General features: G+C 41.3%; 1 protein-coding gene across 1 annotated transcript in view; it reads left to right on the top strand.

Annotated features, from left to right (window-relative positions):
- GSR (glutathione-disulfide reductase) overlaps positions 1-22800 on the top strand; it is a 42564-nt gene that overhangs the window by 15014 nt on the left and 4750 nt on the right. Inside the window, exons 3-10 of the mRNA XM_040242899.1 lie at positions 861-949; positions 2474-2543; positions 5402-5549; positions 8779-8833; positions 14450-14549; positions 16338-16424; positions 18274-18432; positions 21081-21192. Of these exons, the coding sequence (XP_040098833.1) occupies positions 861-949; positions 2474-2543; positions 5402-5549; positions 8779-8833; positions 14450-14549; positions 16338-16424; positions 18274-18432; positions 21081-21192 (820 nt within the window). The remainder of the gene's footprint in view (positions 1-860; positions 950-2473; positions 2544-5401; positions 5550-8778; positions 8834-14449; positions 14550-16337; positions 16425-18273; positions 18433-21080; positions 21193-22800) is intronic.

Here is a 22800-nt window from a genome sequence, read left to right as displayed (position 1 = left end):
CGTCATGTGACTTGGGGTATCTCCTGGCCATTCTAAAATTGAATTTCTCGAGTTGCTTGAATGATGTTTCTGAGGAGAGTATTTGGATGCCATGGTGGTAAGCGGTTGATAGAACTGCACCTCAGTTAAAAGAGTCCAGCAGAGTCATCAGTTTATTCTTTTTGAGGCACACAGGGAGAAAAACATAAAGAAGAAATCAAAGTCTTGTTAAAAGTGGAGTGTCGGGTATTTCTGACCAATAAAATGGCCGTTTGCCATCTAGACTTCTGGATGCCAGTTTTAATTCAGTTATCATGACAATCAGTTGGTATTAAAAGCTTTTACAGATTATAGGCTACATCCCAGTCAAATCTTGTGAGTTCCAGGTGTCTGATTACATATATCCTTACAAAGACATGTTTGTAGTTACCGGATACATACTCTTACATAGTAAGAGTGCATTCTTTTAAAGTTTCCAGTGCTCAGTTTTATCTCACAGTTTCCTTCCAAATCACTTTAAAGTTGTAGATGCAAAAGGTTAAAGAAATCTGAAACTTAAAACAAATGTAAGCAGTAGTGACTAGAACTGTGAGGCATATACTATTCTGCTTTTATAGAGCTTATAAACTAGGGAATGAATTCAAGAGCAGAAGTAATTTCCCCCAACATTTCAGAAACCTCACTAGAAAAATCTTATCTGGTCATATTTCTGAACTTCTCTTTAAAAACGTTTAGTTTTATTTGTTATTTATTTTTCTTATGTTTTTATTTGTGACTTACAGATCAGTATTTTTATCTATTGTTATATAGTTACCTTTCTATAGGAAGAAATTTCTCTTTTCTCTCAAGACTCATGCACCACTTTTTTTTTTCTTATATAGGTAATGTGGAACACTGCTGTCCACTCTGAATTCATGCATGACCATGGTGATTATGGCTTTCAGAGTTGTGAAAGTAAATTCAATTGGCGGTAAGTATAAATGCTGAGATGGTTCTGTTTTATAAGTGCAAATTTTTTCTTTCATAATGAAGTGAACCATAAGCTTTTGGGGGCGTATTGTTATGGTAAACAGTATATAACAAACATCTGGAGGTGATGGATATGTTTATGGCATTGACTGTGGTGGTAATTTCATAGGTATACTTGTCGCTAAACTCATCGAGTTGTATACATTAAATACGTACAGCTTTTTGTATCTCAATCATACCTTAATAGAATGGTTTTAAAATACATATACAACATACAAGGTCCATGTTAGCTATTTTAAAGTTGTTGATTCAGCAGCATTAGGTATATTTGTAGTGTTGTGCAGCCATCATCAACATCCATTTCCAGAACTTTTCCAGCCTCCCAAGCAGAAACAGTGTACCTGTGAAACAGTCTTCCCTCCTACACGCAAACCCCTGGTATCTCTACTTTATCTTCTGTCTCTATGAATTTGCCTATTCTAGGTACCTTACCCAATATCTGCCCTTTTATGCCTGGCTTATTTTACTTAGCCTAACATTTTTAGAGTTCATCCATGCTGTGGCATGTGTCAGAATTTCATTCCTTGTAAGGCTGAGTGACAGTCCCTAATGTTTACATACCGTGTTGTATTTATCCATTCGTCAATGAACTCCTGGGTTTTTACCATCTTTTGTCTGTTATGAATAATGATGTTAGGAACATTGGTCTGCAAGTCCTGTTTTCAGTTCTTTTGGGTCTACACTTAAAAGTAAAATTGCCAAGTCTTGTGACAGTTTATATTTTAACTTTTTTGGAAGTTTTTATACCTTTTATTTATTTTTATTGAGGTATAGTTGGCATATAATATAAGTTACAGATGTAGATCATAGTGATTCACACCTTTTAAAGGTTATACTACTTTTGTAGTTATTATAAATCATTGGCTGTATTCCCTGTCCTGTCCAATATATCTTTGTAGCTTATTTTATGCATAATAATTTGAAGCTCTTAATCCCCTATGTTTAACTTTTAAAGGAACTGCTATAAACTTTTGTTTTTGGTCTCCTTTTGGCTGCATCTTGCAGCATGCAGGATCTTAGTTCTCCAAGGGATTGACACGTGGCCTCTGCAGTGGAAATGGGGAGTCCTAACCTCTGGACTGCCAGGGAATCCCCTCATATAAACGTCTCTGAAGCCATACATTTAAAAAGTTAGCTTATTTATTCATTTATTGAGCAAATAATGAGTGGCGATGACATACTAGGCTTTGTGCCAAAGCAGTGCTCCTTGCTTTTTGTGCAGAAAGGAGTTTATGAACAGTTTGTGTTAACTGAACGTTTTCCCTGGAGTAGATTAAGGTTTCTCTGCATGCATACGGAAAGCAGACAGACACAGGGGAAGGGGTGCCTGCCTTTAGAGACACTCACCCCCAGGGCTCTCGTGGACAGTCTGATTCTCTGCTCTGGGGTGTTCATGGTCAGAGGCCCTAGTTACCATTGAGCAAGGAGACTGTGGATCCTTAGTACTGACTCTGGTTCATTGCAGGATTATAAAGGAAAAGCGGGATGCCTATGTGAGCCGCCTGAACACCATCTATCAAAATAATCTAACCAAGGTGAGTGTGTCGGGCTTTGAACTTTGAGAAGAAGCTGTTCTCTGCTGGAGAACTGAATCCGGCCAGCCTGAAACACAGCCTTTACATTTATCTCTTTTCTTTCTTTGTGATTAATGGTTTTGATGTTGATCTGTCAGAGCATAAGTTGGACTCGGTAGATCAATCTTGTTTCTATTTCTGTGGAGAGATGGTGGTATGTGCCAGGTCTCACCGAATACCTGCCTGCACCTGTCTGACCCTCCACTCAGTTCTGGAAACCAAGCACCTAAGAGCCTGATTTATGTAACAGTGAGCCAGTTTGTGGATTAAATTCAGGACCATTATCTGGCTGGAATGCTGCCACTGCTCACCTGCTCAGAACACCCTCGTCCTTTGTGGCTGGATCTACTTAGGACATGCTGTGATTCAGAAGGACACTTTTCTGAACGTAGTTTGGTCAGCAAAATTAGGCAGACATAAACTGGGCTCCAGATGTGCTCATTGCTGCTGCAGTGTTATTGATTTTAGGCCCTCTCGGCCAATGAAGAAAGGAAATACATGTGTTTATACTTATCTATGTATATATTAATAAATGTATCTATGAAGAGTCTAAAAGTGAAAGAGAATCAGGCAGCGGTGTGTTTGCTTTCGGCACACTGTGCTATTCTTTGCTATCCTGAGGCCTTTCCCGCCTTGTGTTACCGCCTGAGCCACCAGGGAAGCCCCCACTTTGTGCTTTCATGTCACCCCTATTCCACTGCACTGTGCCAGAGACATCGACAAACTGCACCACGAACCATCCAACTCTCCTTCCTCCTTTTTATTTATTTATTCTAAATTAATTTATTTTGGGCCACACAACCTGCGGGATCCTAGTGCCCCGACCAGGGACTGAACCCACAGCCTCAGGCAGTGAAAGCTCAGAGTCCTGTAACCACTGAACCACCAGGGAATTCCCAACTCTCTTGACGGCATGACTCTTCCATCCTTCGGTGGTCTTTGTGGTCTCACTCTGCAGCTTCTAAGACTTGAGCATCGCTTAGGTTATGTTAGATCAGTATACTTGGGGTTATATTTGGGCCACTGTAATCTCCTTAGCAGCATGTTTATATTTTTACATTAATTCTTTTCATTAGGTTTCTTTTTGAGAAGGTGATATTTTCTGACCTTAAGCCCAGTTCAAAGGGAACATATTTGGTCTTCAGATCCCTGTGCACTGAGTTCACAGGATTTTAAGGCTGATAGACATGAATGTGAGATGCCATTTGCTATACTAAGACACCCAAGTTTAAAAAAAAATTTTTTTTTTTAAATGGAACCTGTTTAAAATACTTTTGCAAAAGAGAATGGAAAATTACTCAGGAAATAACATTTTTTAATACTCACAAATCTTGGTGTGTAGCAGAATTTCCATGACCTCATATGGGAAAGGAACCATGGGTCATCCAGAAATTCAGAATAGGAAACTTTCTGTTAAATATCCTAGGGAATGAAAATTAAAATTTCACCAGTTTCTTTCCTAAATGATTACCTATATTTATTGACACTTGACTCACTCCCTTTTTTTGTCTAACACCGCATGGGAAATCATTACCTCATGAAGGAAGGTGTTTGGGGAGCCTCGTGGCTTTTGGCATCAATCTTGTTTTACCTTGATTAACCAGGACATCTGCAGAACAGGGCTGGAGGGCTGATTAGAAAGGAGGAAATAGCTCAATTTAGAACCAGGCGTGCTCAAACTTAAAACATCCTGTTCTGTGACTGTGCTTACAGGATTCCAGTGTCCTTGTGGGTTGCCCACATTTTTGCCTGTGCATGTATCACGGCTGGCAGAAACTTGCTGGCAGTTCAGACTCAGTCCCAGGCATGGAGGCTGCCAGTGAGAGCAAATCAAATCTGAGTTCTCAACACCTTCTGTGTAAAATTTCACAGTCAGGCAATTGTGATGTTCTTCCCCTTTTTGTTTGAGAAAAGAGAAGGACAGCATTTCTCCCCGCTTGGCCAGAGTATTTCCTTGTGCCTCAGCTCCCTGCACCTTTATTCTTCTTGTTTTTCTCAAGCTTGTTTCCTCCAGACACATCGTTCTTCAGTGTGTTTTCATTCCAAGTGAGGAAGGCTTTCTCCTTCACCTTTTGGGAACAAACATGTAATCTTCTTCCTCATGGGATGACTTGCATATATATTTTTTTAGTTTCTGGGTTTTCACCCAAGATTCCATCTTTATTTCTACTTACTGTATACTTCAGCATCAATGGCAACCCCCAACCTAACTATCAATCAACAGTTAGAAGTTCTGCAGAAACTCGGATGTCAGAGAGTTGTCTTGACATCAGCAAGCCATAAATCAAAATCCTGCATAGAGACTGGAAAAAATAAGTTGCTGCAAGTTTTGTTTTGCTTTTTGGGGGGGGGGGCCCGGGGGAGGTTCTTTTTTTTTTTTTTGGCTGTGCAGTGCAGCTTGAGGAATCTCAGTTCCCCAACCAGGGATCAAACCCTGTCTCTGGCTGTGAAAACACCGAGTCCTAACTACTGGATCGCTGGGGAATTCCCTTGTTTTATTTTTTTAATCTTCATTTAATCTATGTCTTTTTAAAAAAAAATTTATTTAAGTATAGTTGATTTACAGTATTCTGTTAATTTCTGCTATAATGCAGAGTAACTCAGTTATACATATATATATTTTTCATATTGTTTTCCATTGGAGTTTATCACAGGATATTGACTATAGCTCCCTGTGCTATACAGTAGGACCTTGTTGTTTATCCATCCAAAATATAATAGTTTGCATCTGCTAACCCCAAACTCCCAATACTTCCCTCCCCACTCCCTTGTTTTTCAGTCCTACGAACAGGCTAATGTTACTGTGCTCTCTTCTCCAGTCCCACATAGACATCATCCATGGCCATGCAGCATTCACGTGCGATCCCCAGCCCACAGTGGAGGTCAATGGGAAAAAATACACCGCTCCTCACATCCTGATCGCCACAGGTGGTGTGCCCTCGGTTCCTCAGGAGAGCCAGATCCCCGGTGAGTCGTCCAAAGGCATCTGCTAACAAATAACAGTCAGACAGCCCTTACCGTTGTTTCCCACCATCCCCGCCACACCAGGGCATATGCCGCTTGCCAGTTCTTTGTTTTGGACACCTGAGAGGAGGTCTCTGCAGAACCTGAATGTAACTGGCTTACGTGGTGCCTAAGTGACAGGGCTGGGCTTCCCTGGTGGCTCAGATGGTAAAGAATCTACCTGCAATGAGGAGACTTGGGTTCCATCCCTGTGTTGGGAAGATCCACTGGAGAAGGGAATGGCTTGCCCACTCGTTTTCTTGTCTGAAGAGTTCCATGGACAGAGGCTCAGTACATGGGGTCGCAGAGAGTCGGACACGACTGAGCGACTAACACTTTGACTTTTCAGTGATGGGGCCATGAAAGATAGGGTGCATCCAGCTCCAGGCTACAGGTAACACAGGAGGAAAAATCAGCAAGTGCCCCGTCCTTCCCCTCTCGGCACAGAGGAGTCTGTGTCCAGCCTGTTTGTTGTGAGATATTTACTGTTTTGTTTAAAGGAGAGAAATCTTGTATAGCTGTAACTTCATCAGCTAATTAAGTCTTCTTATAGGTGTATTTTTCTCTCATGTAAAGAATTAGAAACCAAAGCAGTAATGAATTTCCAACAGTCATCTGCCTTTACTTTGTACACACAGAGATGAATCATAAGGTGCTGCCTTGTTCTGTCATAGGAAACACTGTCTGTATCTTTTTCCCCAAGTAGTTATAAGCTCTTTTATTTAATAGATGATGATCGTGGTTTATACAACTTTTATATTCTCCATGGATTGGTTTCTTCTGGGTTTTTTTGGCCATGCCATGTAGCACATGGGATCTTAGTTCCCTGGCTAGGGATTGAACCCAGGTCCCCTGCATTGGGTGCACAGTCTTAACCACTAGACCACCAGGGAAGTCTCTCCATGGATTGGCTTCTGAAGACCCACAACCAACCTGAACTGATATGGAAAATTTTGAGTTTCTATGCATGTAGGTATTTCTTTCTCTTTGGAGAGGGAATCTGTAAAATTTCGTTAAGTTTTTAAAAGGGATATGTGGCCCAAAAGCTAAAGAACAACTAGTGTAAAAAAAAAAAAAAAGTTAAAGATACTGTTGGCAAATAACTTAAAATTTAGTTGATGAGATGGGATATAAACATCCTGATAGGGAACAGCTTTCAAAGTGGATCGTTTAGAGAAAGAAAGCAATGTGCGGAACAATGTGTATAATATGCTACAGTTTGTGTCTTTTTAGAAAGGCAGGGAGACGGTGCAGATGCACCGGGGTCTCTGGAAGGGCGCACAGAACCCTGCAGTGCCCACTCCCCCCAGGAGAGGACCAGAGCCCTGGGTGGGAAAGCGACCTGCTTTTTACACAATGACCTGTGGTGCTTTTTGAGTTTTTTAAAACATACATTTATTAAAAACATGTAATAAAAATAAATGCAGAGAAATGTAAATATTCCAAGGTGATTGCCAGACAGTGAGCGTTGGGTCGCTGAAAGGGGGGGTGCGTTACTATGAGCTAGCATGGACCAAAAAGACTTGCCAGGAGAAGCTCTTACAGATTTGAGTATTACGTGCCGAAGAAGAAAAAGGCCAGAAGAACCAGTGCGTGATAAATAGGTCTTTAAGGGACATTCAGTCAATTCAACCAGTTATCTAGCGGTGAAATCTGGAAGCAAATACACTGGACTGGGACTTCCCTGGTGATCCAGTGGTTAAGACTCTGCCCTCCCAAGGCAGGGGGCTCGGGTTTGATCCCTGGTCAGGGAACTCAGATCCCACATGCCACATGGTACAGCAAAAAAGCCCCCCAAAATACGTTGAACTGAAACTGGAAGAAGCTTAGGGCCAAATTGTGAGGACTTAAAGTGAAATTAAGGAGTCTCTGTCCTTCATGAAAACCGATTATTAATAGCTTATAAATAGGGTAGTGACAAGATCCAAGTGGTAATTTTAGAAATCTAATCTGACAGTGATTTACAGAGGAGGAAGGCCAGTTAGAAAGTTGTTACAGTAGAATGTGCAGGAGGTGGTAATTGGTTCTGAACTACAGTGTTATTGTCTAAAATGTGGTGGAAGAACTCAGTTCAGCTCTGCAGACAGTTACTGAGCCACTGCGCTATGCCAGGCACTAGGAGAAGAGAGCAGACAGGAAACACAGAAGGAAAAGCCAGCTACTGTATTTCATTGATTCCAAGACACATTTTTAGAAAATGTTCAATACTTCTGAAATCAAGCTGTGTCCTTAATCATTGTGCATTAAATTTGGCAAAATGTAGTATTTTTAATAACAGATGAGATGGTTTTAAAAGAAGGAATCACAATTGAGAACTCAAGACTTTGGATTATTTGTTTTCTAAATAATTATATTTATTTTTGGCTGTGTTGGGTCTTCGTTGCTGTGTGCACTTTTTCTAGTTGGGGAGAGTGGGGGCTACTCTGTACTTGTGGTACAAGGGCTTCTCATTGCGGTGACTTTTCTTGTTGGAGAGCACGGGCTCTAGGGCACATGGGCTCAGTACTTTTGGCTCCTGGGCTCTCGAGCACAGGCTCAATCAATAGTTGTGGTGCCCGGGCTTAGCTGCTCTGGGGCGTGTGGGAATCTTCCCGGCTCAGGGATCAAACCCATTGTCTCCTGCATTGGCAGGCGGATTCTCTACCACTGAGCCACCAGGGAAGCTCAAGACTTTGGGTTATTGATGGAAGATGGTCTTTTTAACTGAAGTGGTAAATGAGAAAGGGATATAGTTCGGGAGATATTATAAAACTAAGGTTCAACTTGGAAAATAGCAAGTTTGAAGCAGAGTAGAATCTTATAGCAGGAAAGTTAGAAATATGGAACTGGAGCCCGGGGAGAAGGTCAAAACTGAAACTATGCATTTGGAAGTCTCCCCTCAATGAAGGGAGAGTTGGTTAAAACCTTTTAGGAAAAAAGGGAGGGAGAAGAGAACCAAGATAGTGAGCCATTTGGGGGTGGACCTGAGATCTTAATTTCTCAAAGAAACTTAATAGTTATTTAGTCATCACGGCAGAGGAAATTAAAATGTTGACTTTGGGAAGATTTGATTGGCAGCTTCCTGAGTGGAGACTCTAACAGAACTCATCAGAACAGTGATGAGCTGAGAAGGTGTTTGGTTTGTGCATAGAATATGATTGTTTTACAAGAGAAAGTGCCATTGGTGTGACCTATATTGCCTTTCCCTACATAGGTGCCAGCCTAGGAATAACCAGTGATGGGTTTTTTCAGCTGGAAGAGTTGCCTCGGTAAGCCGCTTTCCTCCCTGACCTCCGTGTTCATTCTTCCTCAGCCTCCTAACGTTTCTTCTATTTCCTCTTCCCAGATGTTATGTGTAGGTGTTTCCTGGATTCTCTTCTCCCAGCTCTTTTCTTTTTATGACCTTGGGTCTCTCATTCATGAACGCCCTTCAATAAACGACTCAAATCTTTTCATGCTTTCGGTCCGAGGCCATGATAAGATGTTTAGGACCAGACTCAATTGCAGGGCGGGGGGTTGAGAATAAGCACTGAAATCCTAAAACTATCTTCTCTCTTCAGCGTGACAGAGCATACATTGATGATGTGTCTAAAGTGACTCATTTCAGGTTTTCAGAGCGGCTAGTGCTGAGGCCTCTGGATAAATGAAGCCTCCGTCAGTCTCACAAAAATAGGTTTCCTGAAGGTGTCATTTATATGGTTTATCCAAATAACCTTTGTAAACCTCTGCCACTGGTTTAGATACACACAGAGAGAAAATATAACAAGGAAGATGGTTTCTCTCTCTTTTTTTTCTTTTGGCTGTTGGGATCCTAGTTCCCCAACCAGGGATCAAACCCACAGCCCCTGCAGTGGAAGCATGGAATTCCAACTACTGGGCCACCAGGGAAGTTCCTATGGAAGAAATGGCCAGTTGCAGGCTTCCTAGATGAGAGGGGTACTCCCCTCACTCATGCTAACTGTGAGGGCACCAGGGAACAGGAGGAGGGGCCCTGTTAGCCCAGAGACTGGTCTTTATCTCCTGTGAGTAGCGCTTACTCACTCCTGGAGTCATTGTTATTGTTGCTCAACTCTGCTGCTCCCTCGGTGGGCGCTGCCAGTCCACTGTGAGGTCTTAATCCCAAGCTTTTACGTAGAGGCCTTCCTGGTGGGTGACTCATAATCCCTGCTCGCTTCTTTACCTTGATTCACCTGGAGCCACAGACTGTTCACAAGGGACAAGAGGGCGTCCTGGCATTTTCATGGCTGCTGTGAAAATGTCCCATTACAATATTCAGACCAGGTCATCTTCTGACTTTGAGAAGAGCAAGCAGGTTTAGATTTGCTAGGACATGGCAGCGTGTTAAGAGAGCAGCCTTTCTTCATGATCTTTTTAGTTTTAGGGATGACGGATGTGAGACGTAAGAATACACGCAGAAATGTGGTTGTGACTCATTGTGTTTAAATGATATAATTCAGTCTAGACTCAGAGAAGCTTCATTCTAGATATCTGTTGCATATTTTTAAACCATTTATGAAACTTCTGTAGGTAGCAATGCAAGTTTCAGAAGTGAATATATGCGTGTTATAAATAAGACTCTGGAAACACAGGAAAATAACAATTGGTATATGATTTTTGTCTTTTTTTAAGACTCCTTTATCATTGTTAGGTTGGTAAGTAAGCGAGTAATCAAAGAAGGAACAAATTCTATAGGTGAGGTTAACACGTGCTCTGGGCTGTATGATCCAGCTTTGCCCTCATTGGGCTTATGGCTGAGGGGAGGCTTGAGCACAGACCCTGTGGAATACTGTGGGGCAGGGAATTCTGAGGGCCGTAATGAGGGCAAGAGAAAAACTCTGGGGACCCAGCAAAATTTAAGACAGTTTCCACGTGGTGGAGGCCTCCCATGGGTGGCAGCCAAAGTGTCTGTATCCCCAGGTGAGCCATGGCCGTGGCCACCCCTCTCCTCTCCTGGAGACTCTCCAAGACCTGTAGGCATTTAGGGTAAGAAAGAGAATGTGGAGGTTGTTCTTGGTTCACAATTTTTACCTAACTTAGTGAGTTTTCATCTACTGAAAACTGGTGTTTTAAATCAAGACTCCACAAACCTGGATGTCCACTCCCCAGCCTTAGCTTCAGCTTCTTAAGACCGTGCCACTGTGTCTTCATTCCCCTGGCAGTCTGTATCACAGTGTGAAGCCTGGGAATGAAGCCAGCATGAAGTGCAAAGCTGAGCATCTTTAAGGGACCACAGCGTCTGAGCACCTAGATGCAGCCCTACCTGAAGCCAGAACTTCTTGGTTACATGAATCAATAAATTCCTTTTTTTGTTCTAAACCAAAGCAAATGAAAAGATTGTTTCCAGTGGTTACTTTAGTGGTAAGAAGTAGACAAGATGGGCCTGTGGAAGCTGAGAGGGGAACACTGAGCTCCTTGAAGATTGTTCACCTATTTCTCACCTATTTCTTATATATCCTTTCTGCTGAGAATACATCTCCGAATCAGGAGTGTTTCCTGTGACCTCTCCCATGCAGGAACTGCGTGTTGTTTTCTGTGCTTTAGCGGACCCCTGGGCACGTTTCCCCTCAGGAATTCCTCAAGTTCAGGGATTGCTACCCATGGCGTCCAGTGCAACGCTTAACAAAAGTAGGACTTAAATAAGAAATGTTTGGGCAAGAGAGAGAAGATGGAAAGGGAAAAGGAGGGACTCAGGAGCAAAGACCTAAAGAAAGGAATGAGTCAACATATAAAAGAAAAAGGGACAGTAGAGAGGGAAGAAGAGCTATTTCCTAGTTTCCGAATTAGACAGTTCTCTTTTTGTACGCTGGGTTGTATGAGAGAGTTCTTACCTCTGATCATACCATTGCGAGGAGAACTCCCTGCTCCACAGTGTTCCACAGGATCCATGTTCCAGCCTCCCTGCAGCCATTTGGGTTCATTCCAGATTCTCCATCCAGACTGAAGCCCTCTAAAGACTGGGATTCACAGCACAGGTACCCTACCTGTGGTGGTGGTGGTGGTGGTGGTGGTTTGGTTGCTAAGTCGTGTCCGGCTCTTATGACCCCGTGGACAGAGGAGCCTGGCAGGCTACAGTCCATGTGATTCTCCAGGCAAGAATACTGCAGTGGGTTGCCATTTCCTTCTCCAGAGGATCTTCCCAACCCAGCAATCGAACCCAGGTCTCTTGCATTGTAGGCAGATTCTTTACCAACTGAGCTACAAAGGAAGCCCACCTTACCTGTAGAAGATGCTAAAGAAAGTTTCCTTTCTTCTCCCCTGATTGCTTACTTCTTACCCAAGCATTGTACTGGTAATATGACTGTGTTCAAAGCTTGAGAGAACGGCAATCCCAAAAGGGGCCGAGGGGGCACTTTTTCTGTAGGCTACAGTGGGGAAGTTAGGACCTGGGGTTAGCTTCCCCGTTGTGGACTCAGACCTTCATCCAAACATTTATCTAGTGTTTAAGTTGCTTTCTTAGACCAGAATTTATTCAGGACATCTAGTTTCATTGCAGATCTATCCTACAAGTTAAAATGGCTTGCTTAAATTGGCCTTTCATCATCTTGGAAAGACTGATAGGATTTAACAGTGATCAAGGAGAAATACTGAGCTAGAGGGGAATAATAGTGGTTAGAACTATGCCAATTTTAGTTTTAGATATGAAGATCATTGCATAAGGAATCATCTCTAGCTTCAAAGGCTTTTTATTTCCTCTCCGAAGAAATGAAGCTAAGGAATTTTTTAAACACCTAAAAATATATTTCCCTTCTACAGAAGGATATTTTCTGCTTAAGATGACTATGTTATCCTGAACTGGACAGAAAAAGGAGATGAATGGAAAGACAGATGAAATCTGAATAAAGTCTGGAGTTTGGTCAACAGTAATGTACCAGAGTCAGTTTTGACAGTTGTACCACGGTGTGTTATTGTTCAGTCACTCAGTCGTGTCCGACTCTTTGCAACTCCATGGACTGCAGCACTGCAGGCCCTGTCCTTCACTGTCTCCCTACGTTTGCTCAAACTTCTGTCTGTTGAGTCAGTGATCCCATCCAAACATTTCATCCTCTATTGCCCCCTTCTCTTGCCCTCAGTCTTTGCCAGCATCAGGGTTTCTTCCACTGAGTTGGCTCTTAGCATCAGGTGGGCCAAAGTACTGGAGCTGCAGCATCAGTCCTTCCAATGAATATTCAGGACTGATTTCCTTTAGGATTGACTGGCTTGATCTTGCAGTCCAAGGTACTCTCAAGAGTATTCTCCAACACCACAGTTCAAAAGAATCAGTTCTTATTGGACCACTCTTTATGGTTCAACTTTCACATCTGTACATGACTACTGGGAAAAAACCATAGCTTTGACTAGATGGACCTTTGTCAGCGAAGTGATCTCTCTACTTTTAATATCCTGTCTAGGTTTCTTATAGTTTTTCTTTCAAGGTACAAGCATCTTTTAATTTCATGGCAGCAGTCACCATCTGCAGTGATTTTGGAGCCCAAGAAAAGAAAGTCTGTCATTGTTTCCATTGTTTCCCCATCTATTTGCCATTATGTGATGGGACCAGATGCCATGATCTTTGTTTTTTTGATTGTTGAGTTTTAAGCCAGCTTTTTCACTCTCCTCTTTCACCTTCATCAAGAGGCTCTTTAGTTCCTCTTTGCTTTCCACCATAAGGGTGGTGTCATCTGTATATCTGAGGTTATTGATATTTCCCCCAGCAATCTTGATTCCAGCTTGTGCTTCATCCAGCCTGGCATTTCGCATGATGTACTCTGCATATAAGTTAAATAAGCAAGGTGACAATGTACAGCTTTGACGTACTCCTTTCCTAATTTTTAACCAGTCTGTTGTTCCATGTCCAGTTCTAACTGTTGCTTCTTGACCTGCATACAGGCTTCCCAGGAGGCAGGAAAGGTGGTCCCATCTCTTTAAGAATTTTCCACAGTTTGTTGTGATTCACACAGTCAAAGGCTTTAGTGTAGTCAATGAAGCAGAAGTAGATGTTTTTCTGGAATTCCCTTGCTTTTTCTGTCATCTTGCATATGTTGGCAATTTCATCTGTGATTCCTCTGCCTTTTCTAAATCCAGCTTTTACATTTGGAAATTCTCAGTTCACCTACTGTTGAAGCCTAGCTTGAAAGATTTTGAGAATTACCTTACTAGCATGTAAGATGAGTACAGTTATGCAGTAGTTAGAACATTCTTTGGCATTGGAATGAAAAGTGACCTTTTCCAGTCCTGTGGAAACCATGGTTTGTAAGATGTTAACTTTATTTTTTTTAATTAAAGTATAGTTGATTTACAATGTTGTGTTAATTTCTACAGCAAAGTGACCCGTTACACAATATGTACATTGTTTTTGGTATTGATTTTCTTTATGACTTCCCCCAGGACATTGAATATAGGTCCATGTGCTATACAGTGGGACCATGTCCATCCACGCTACATCTACTAACCTCACGCTCCCAGTCCCTCCCTTCTTCAACCTCCCCCCATAGCCACAACTCTGTCCTCTATGAGTCTGTTTCTGCTTTGTCGATAAGTTCGCTTGTGTCGTATCTTAGATTTCACATGTAAGTGATGTCATATGGCATTTGTTTTTCTCTTTCTGACTTACTTCACTTAGTATGATAACCTCCATTTGCATCCATGCTGCTACAAATGGCATCGCTTCTTTCTTTTTATGGCTGAGTAGTATTCCATTGTCTACATGCACCACATTTTCTTTATCCATTCGGCTGTCGATGAACATTTAGGCTGTTTCCACGTCTTGCCTATTCTGAATAGTGCTGCTATGAATATAAGATGTTAACGTTAGGAAAACCTGGGCAGGGATATACTTAGCTCTTCTGTAAATCTACATTTATTCTAAAATGAGCTTATTTACCGATCTTGACCCTCTGCTCTTGTAGCCGCAGTGTCATTGTTGGTGCTGGTTACATCGCTGTGGAAATAGCTGGCATCCTGTCTGCCCTGGGTTCTAAGACATCAATAATGATACGCCATGATAAGGTAAAATCTGTTCTTGATGTTGATCTTTTAAAAACTTTACAGGGAGGACTTCCCTGGTAGTTCAGTGGTTAAGAATTTGCCTGCCAGTACAGGGGACTGGGTTTTGATCCCTGGTCTGGGAAGATTCCACATGCCTTGAGTCAACTAAGCCTGTGCTTCACAACTAGAGAGTAGCCCCCACTTGCCACAACTAGAGAAGGCCCATGTGCAACAGTGAATCCCAGCGCAGCCAAAAAAATAAGAAATACAGGGAGCATTTCCTCTCATGCTGTCAATAAATACAAGGTGTGGAGTGTGTATTCTGTTCTTCATGGAGCTGCATAGTAGGCAGGATTAGGACCAATGTTCCTCCCCCAGCTGCTAGTTGAGAACAGTGGGCACCCTGGCTGGTGTTTCTGTCATGAAGTAGTGGGTAGTATCCGATGCCCTAATAAGGCATACAGGCTTAAACATAAATATTAGTTACATTGAGCAGACTGCCAGGTTAATTTCTTATTCTGAAAATCAGTTTCATATAGTCAGATAGTATTGGATTATTAACATTCAGTCAAAATTTAGTACGTTCTTTACATTAAAAGGAAACATCAAAGATACCTGCTTACCTATGTTCGTCGCAGCATTATTCACAATAGCTAAGAGGTAGAAGCAACCCAAGTGTCTGATAACACGTGAATGGATCAACAAAGGTATGGTATATCCACACAAAATGGAATATTATTCAGCTTTTAAAAGGAAGGACATTCTGACACCTGCTGCAACATGATGAAGCTTGAGGACATTATGGTAAATGAAATACACCACTCAAAAAGATAAATATTATGATTCCACTTATATGTAGTATTTAGAGTACCTCTGCTCAGAGAAACAGAAAATAAAGTGGCATTGCCACAGGCTTAAACATAAATATTAGTTAAATTGAGCAGACTACCAGGGTAATTTCTTATTCCGAAAATCAATTTCATATGGTCAGATAGTATTGGATTATTATTCCAGTCCCTGGGGGAAGGAAACAGGGAGTTGTTTAGTGGATACAGAGTCTCAGTTTTTTTAATTGAAATCTAGTTGATTTCCAGTATCATGTTAGTTTCAAGTGTTCACCATTGATTCAGTTATACATACATATATATATTCTTCAAATTTTCTTCCCTTATAGGTTATTACATGATACTGTGTGTGGTTCCCTGTGTTACACAGTAGGTCTTTGTGGGTTATCTGTTTTGCATAAACTAGTGTGCATATGTTAATCCCAGCCTCCTAATTTATCCCTCCCCCACTCCCAGAGTCTCAGTTTTGCAAGGGGGAAGATTCTGGTTGCACAACAATGCGAATATACATAACACCATCAAACTGTGTCCTTAGAAATGGTGAAATGGGTAAATTTAACGTTATGTGTTTTTCGCCAGTGGGACTTTTCCCTGGTGGTCCAGTGGCTGAGACTATGGGCTCCCGGGGTGGGGGGCCCGGGTTCAGTCCCTGGTCAGTGAGCTGGATCCCACATGCTGCAGCTCAGTTCACACGGCACAACGAAAGATGCAGAAGAGCCAGATAAATATTTAAGAAGAATGTGTACGTGTAACTGACTCACTCTCCTGTACACCTGAAACTAGTACAACGTTGTAAATTAACTATGTTTTAGTTTTTTTAAATGGTTAAAAAAAACTCACAGTGTGGCCACGGATGAAGAAGAAAGGGGGACTGATGCTGAAATTTTCTCCCAGGTTTGTAGCGTGTCTTTAATCAGGTTTTATTCTTTCCTGCCACTCATCCCTCGGCTGCCTCTGTATACAGGTGCTTAGAACTTTTGATTCAATAATCAGTTCCAACTGTACCGAAGAGCTGGAGAACGCTGGCATTGAGGTGCTGAAGTACTCCCAGGTACGACTGAGCCCTGGGCGAGCTTACCACCCTTGGTCGTCCATCTGTCCTGTGCCCCACTAGTTCTATCAACACAAATTACATGTACCCCAGTTGGTTTATTCCTTTCTAGAGTACTTCCAAGTCTTCTTTATCCTAAGAAGCTGTATTTCACATTGATGTTTTAATGAAGTCTAAGGTATAAAAGATTAGGAATCTGGTAGTTGAATTTAGTTTAGTTGGAACTAAAACTATAATTTTTCCAACTCCTCCTCATCAGGGAGTTCTCATCTCCCTGATTGTCCAGGGGCTAAGACTGCACTCCCAGCAGAGAGGGCCTGGGTTTGATCCCTGGTCAGGGAGCTCAGTCCCACATGCCACAATAAAGATCAAAGATCCCGCCTGCAGAAGTAAGACCCAGAACAGCTAGATAAATATGTGATAAATAAATAATAAATGTTTTTAAAAAATCACAGTCTTCATTGAACATCCTTATTTTTCAGCTTTATACTTTTTTCAGGAAATATTATTATGGAATCTCTTTTGAAAGCATTTCATTGAGTCTTGTAGATGAAAACAATGACAAAGTGACTCTCTCTCTCTATATATATATATATATATATATATATAGTTTTTTTTTTTTATTCTCAGGGAATCACCTACTTGTTAGATTTTTTTCCATGAGTATGAGCCTTGTAAAAATGATTTCCCCCTCAAAACCTTTGTCCTTTCAGCATAGGCCATATCATAAGTAAAATAATAAATGTGAAGTTGCTTTGTAAATGCTGAAGTCTAGACTGGTGGTGAAAGTCAACATCAGAATCCCCTTGGGACTCTCACTAAACTTTGTATGTCCTTCACCCACCTGACCTAATCTTACCCTCCTCCCTGATCCTAAGAGTGTCCTGGGAGAAGCAAGGATTGTGCAGTTCAGTTCAGTTGAGTTGCTCAGTCGTGTCCGACTCTTTGCGACCCCATGAATTGCAGCACGCCAGGCCTCCCTTTCCATCACCATCTCCCTGAGTTCACTCAAACTCAGGTCCATCGAGTTGGTGTTGCCATCCAGCCATCTCATCCTCTGTTGTCCCCTTCTCCTCCTGCCCCCAATCCCTCCCAGCATGTGCAGTTTAGAAAATTCTTTAATGAAGCTGCTACAGCCCATCTCCTCCCCCAACTCCAGTTGCAAATCACTGTGCTTAGATTTGTGATATAAAATTTTACTGCAGCTTTGAAGTACACTTTAAAATACTTTGTTTTTAGGCTGAAGTGTTAGGGTCTTGGCATGAGTTGACATTTCTGGCCACTGGCTGATTTGGGGTCACTGAGGATACTGTCTGGGCTCCAGAGAGTTCTAGTGTGGGTGGCCTTTGGGCAGAAGTAAATTTATCAGCATGTAGGACTCATGATTGGAGAAGGAAATGGCAACCCACTCCAGTGTTCTTGCCTGGAGAATCCCGGGGACGGCACAGCCCAGTGGGCTGCCGTCTGTGGGGTCACACAGAGTCGGACACGTCTGAAGCGACTTAGCAGCAGCAGCAGGACTCATATGTGGGCTTCCAAGTGACTCAGTCGTAAAGAGTCTGCCTGCCAAGCAGAAGATGAGGGTTCGATCCCTGGGTCAGGAAGATCCCCTAGAGAAGGAAATGGCAACCCACTCCAGTATTCTTGCCTGGAAAATTCCACAGACAGGAGCCTGGCAAGCTACAGTCCATGGGGTCTCAAAGAGTCGGACGTGACTGAGCGCACCCACTGAATCCTGAATCATTTGCAGGATTCAGTGGAGAGTTTTTAAATGAATTCTGGTTTCCTGTTTATTTGCTTTCCTTCCCATTCCCCACACCCCTAGTTAATGACTTGTATTTGCCAATAGGTCAGGGAAGTTAAAAAAACGTCTTCAGGCCTGGAACTCCGCATCGTTACTTCGATTCCTGGTAGGGAACCCACCTTTACCACTATTGCAGATGTTGACTGCCTGCTCTGGGCCATTGGGCGGGACCCAAACTCCTGGGGCCTGAATTTAAACAAACTGGTAAGTTGACCTAGTCTGCCTATGATATTCTTCCCCTCACCCCAATTTTGTTTAAAAATGGTTGATATATATTACTGTGTAAGTTTAGAGAATACAGCATGATGGTTTGATTTATGTATATTGTGAAATCATTACCACAGAAGGGTCAGCTGACATCCATCTTCTCATACAGGTACAATAAAAAGAAAGTAGGAAAGAAAAAAGGAAAAACTTTTCTCTGTATGTTGAGAACTCGGGATTTACATACACTCTTCACAGCAGTGTTGTCTATAGTCATCTTGTGACTATAGACATTGCATCCCTAATACTTACTTATATTGTAACCGGAAGTTTGTTTTTGACCACCCTCCTTGCCTAAAACATTCTTGAATCAGTTGTAGTCCTGTGGTTTCCCCTGATCCAGTCCCAGACCCCCCAAAACTTGAGTGGGTTCTGTTCGATTCTTTTCATTTGTCTAATTTGTCATCAAATCCTATTGCTTCTGCCTTTTTAAAAGTTTTTTTTTTTTTTTTTCCATTTCTGGTGCCCTCACTCTCGATCAGGTCATTGTCTTACTATTTCCTGACTAGCCTCCTCGTTACAGATTTCCTTCGTACTCTGATACCTGTCTCTTTAAAGCCCGATAATTATTCCTTACCCTCTGCAGCTCTTACCGTGACGGATAGGTGTGTGACTTGTCTGGGACATTGTGGCACCAGACACAATGAAGCTGACCTACCAGTGCCATCTTTCTTACTTGTCCTTTAAAATTTTAAAGGATAGTCTGGTTCAGTAGCCTGGGGTGTGGGTCCCAGTGTTTGACCCAATTTTGAACCTTATGCCAGTTTCATGGCCTTAGGCAAGTCACCTAGCTACTCTTTTAAGTTTCAACTGTTTCATGGAAATATGGAAATAAAAATAGTACTTGTCACATTGGGTTAGACAGAAAGTAGATGAGAAAGTGCATGCGAAGTAGCTTGCCTAGATGCTGGCTTATAGTATGAACTCAGCAAACGTTAACCAGCTACTGCTGATGGTGAGGATAATGAAAATTGTTCTGATATGCCATATTCTTCTAGTAATAATAGAATATTTTATATATTTGGTGAAGGTTTATATGGGGTGGCAAAAAGTCAGACACGACTGAGTGACTTTTCACTGTATATTTGATAGAGCCTCTTGAGTAGTGTGTGACAGTTTGGTTTATATTCTAATATTAGTATCTGTTTTAAGTTCCATCCCTTTTTCATTTCACTAAAAGGCATTTTTCATAACTAAAAAGAATAAAATATCCAGGGACATGTTTTACTTGATTTTAATCTTATTATTCAGTGAAAGTAAAATTAGTAATCTATTTTTATATTAATGAAGCTATTCATCCAGCTTTTCACCTTTTGAGAGTTGTTATACCATTGTATAGACCTAAGCATTGCTAGTCTAGTTTTCAGCTATATTTGTTGAATTTTTAAAAAATGAGGCAAAAATTTTCCCTCAGTTCAGTGTTGATATATTTTCAGACTGCACATTGAATGATTACTCTGCATAAGTCTTGGCAACATGGTACTAGCCTACTTTAATCTTTAAAAAAAAATTTATTGGCATAGAGTTGATTTACAATTTTGTATTAGTTTCTGCTGTACAACAAAGTGAATCAGTTTTACATATACATAAATCCACTCTTTATTTTAGATTCTTTTCTTATATAGGTCATTACAGTGTATTGAGAAGAGTTCACTGTGCTGTACTAGCCTACTCTATTCTTGCCAACAACTGTTTTAGGGGTAAGGGTGAGGAGCCCAGGGGCAGAGATAAGAAATTGTCCACCAGGCTTGTAAACTCTGCAGGGAATAGAGATGTCTGTATTATTTACCTCTGTATTCACAGTGACTACATTAATGCCTCATTTAAAAGTGCAAGTATTTGTCGATAAATGGGAGGTCTCATCACTATCAGTAGTAAGTGACAGAGCTGGGACTTGAACCCAGATCTCCATGCTGCAAAGGCTGTACTTTTCACCACTACACTACCTTCTCCCTATGCCTGCTGCCTCTCTACTTCTCATTTGGGGGTATATACACCTGGGATCTGCAAAACCACAAGATAAGCATCATACATCTTTTTGGAGCAAAAATTCAACTCAACATATAGGCAGAAAAACTTGGTTAAAGGCAACAGTAATATGTTTTAGAGTAGAATACAAATTTTGCTTGGGTTTTTAAAGATAAAACTGTAAACTTCAACGAAATCTGCTTTTGATGACTGCTTCAGGCTATGCCCGTCTGAAGTATGAGTTAGCATGCTTCAAGAGCAGTGCTTCCAAGGGAAAAATGGAAAATCACCGTCTTAGATGGACTCCACAAGGATGCCAGTTTCCATGTCTGACAGCTGAGTGATTCCTTCTAAGGCTTGACTGGCCCACTGAATTGTACAATGCAAAGTCAAATCCTGTTAAAACTCCTCAAAACTGGATAAAATATTTACCTTTTAAGTCCAACAAAAGACACCAAACTTGCCAACTTGCAAGGATGTTTTTCATCCTGTGGTTGAGTCTTGTGGCTTCTTAGAGATTCAGGCTGAAGAGGTGCCTGAAGTGAGGCGGATCCAGAGATGTGAGTTGCTGGGTTTTGTAGATGGGCCAAATACTTACCTGATGTTCTTTACAATTTTAGGGGATTCAAACTGATGACAAAGGTCACATCATAGTAGATGAATTCCAGAATACCAACGTAAAAGGTGTCTATGCAGTTGGGGATGTGTGTGGAAAAGCTCTTCTTACTCCAGGTAATGTTTCTTCTTTTGGGGAGATAAGGGAGGCTCTGTGTGTTATATAAATAAACTGTTGAGCTTTCTACAGTCAAATCAGCTCAAGCAAAGTTAAAAAGATGAGTGTCTTTATGATAAAAATGTTTTGAAATGGGTGTTGGTTGGGTACCTGACATTTTCTGAATAATTTCCATTTTTACTTGGAGAATGCTTTTAGTAGTATTCAATTTTCTTTCAAAGATTTTTAAAATGCTTAGTGAAGACTGAAACTTTTGTACAGATAATACAGTCACCCCCTGAACAGTGCTAGAAATTAGAATCCAAGTTGTATTCATGACCGTGGAAGGAAGTAGCTTTGGGAACTAGTGATTTAGAGTGGCTTTCTTATATTTTTATAAGAAAAGATATATTTTAATTTTATATATTTCTTACATACTATTTAGTCTTTTAAAAAAGTTTTATTGGGGTATAATTGATTTACAGTTTTGTGTTAGTTTCAGGTGTACAGCAAAGTGAATCAGTTATACATATATACACTCTTTTTCAGATTCTTTTTCCATATAGGTCATTACAGAGGACTGAGAACAGTTCCCTGTGCTTTACAGTAGTTCTTATTCAGTTCAGTTCAGTTGCTCAGTCATGTCCGACTCTTTGTGACCCCAACTGTAGCACGCCAGGCTTCCCTGTCCATCACCAGCTCCTGGAGCTTGCTCAAATTCATGTTCATCAAGTTGATGATGCCATCTAACCATCTCATCCTCTGTCGTCCCCTTCTCTGCCTTCTGTTTTATATATAGTGGCATGTATATATTAATCCCAATCTCCCAATTTCCTGCTCTATTTAGTCTTGATGAAACTAAGATTGATCGCCATCCCCTGAATCCCATGCCTCAGCCTAGTGCCTGAGTTAACTGATGTTGTTTCAGGCTCTCTACCCACTTCTGTTGGCAGCATCCCTCCATCAGCTTCATTCTGTCCCCTCTGGGGCCTCCCTGGCCTTTCCATAATCGCCCAGTTCTTACTCACAATGGAAACTTCCTTGGTCACACACCCAAAGCCTTTCACCTCCTTTAGGAAGCTCTCTCAACCAAAGCAAAACAAGCAAAGTTTCAAAGACTTCATAACATAATTGGACAGCCAAAAGTTTTGTCGAAGTGAAGAAAATTTCTTCGATATCCTATGATGCCTTACTTTGGAAAAAAAACGTTTTGTCAATTTGAAGTCAATAAAATTAAAAACCAGTGCTTATATTGAACTCAGGCATTTGTTCTAAAAGACTGTTAGGAATAAAAACAGGCTAAGGAAGGTAAACTTTTTAACAAATTAATAAATAAAAATAATTTTTAAAAGAAACTTAAAATATTCCTGTAAAGTAGCTGATTTTAAAGTAGAACTGAAGATGCTTGAAATAGATGCTTGAGATAGTTTGCTCTGTAAATATTGTATCAAAAAGCTAATATTCTCATTAAGAGGTAATTGCCACTGGAAAAGAATAGATCCATGTATATGTCTGGCTCAATCCCTTTGCTGTCCACCTGAAACTTATCACAACATTGTTAATCAGCTATCGTGTGTGCTTAGTTGCCCAGCTGTGTCTGGCTGTTTGCAACCCCTGCCAGAATCCTG

This window comes from Oryx dammah, unplaced genomic scaffold, assembly GCF_014754425.2.
Source record: "Oryx dammah isolate SB20612 unplaced genomic scaffold, SCBI_Odam_1.1 HiC_scaffold_7, whole genome shotgun sequence".
Classification (NCBI taxonomy): domain Eukaryota; kingdom Metazoa; phylum Chordata; class Mammalia; order Artiodactyla; family Bovidae; genus Oryx; species Oryx dammah.
The sequence above is the reverse complement of the archived record's forward strand: the minus strand, read 5'-3'. Positions and strand labels throughout refer to the sequence as shown.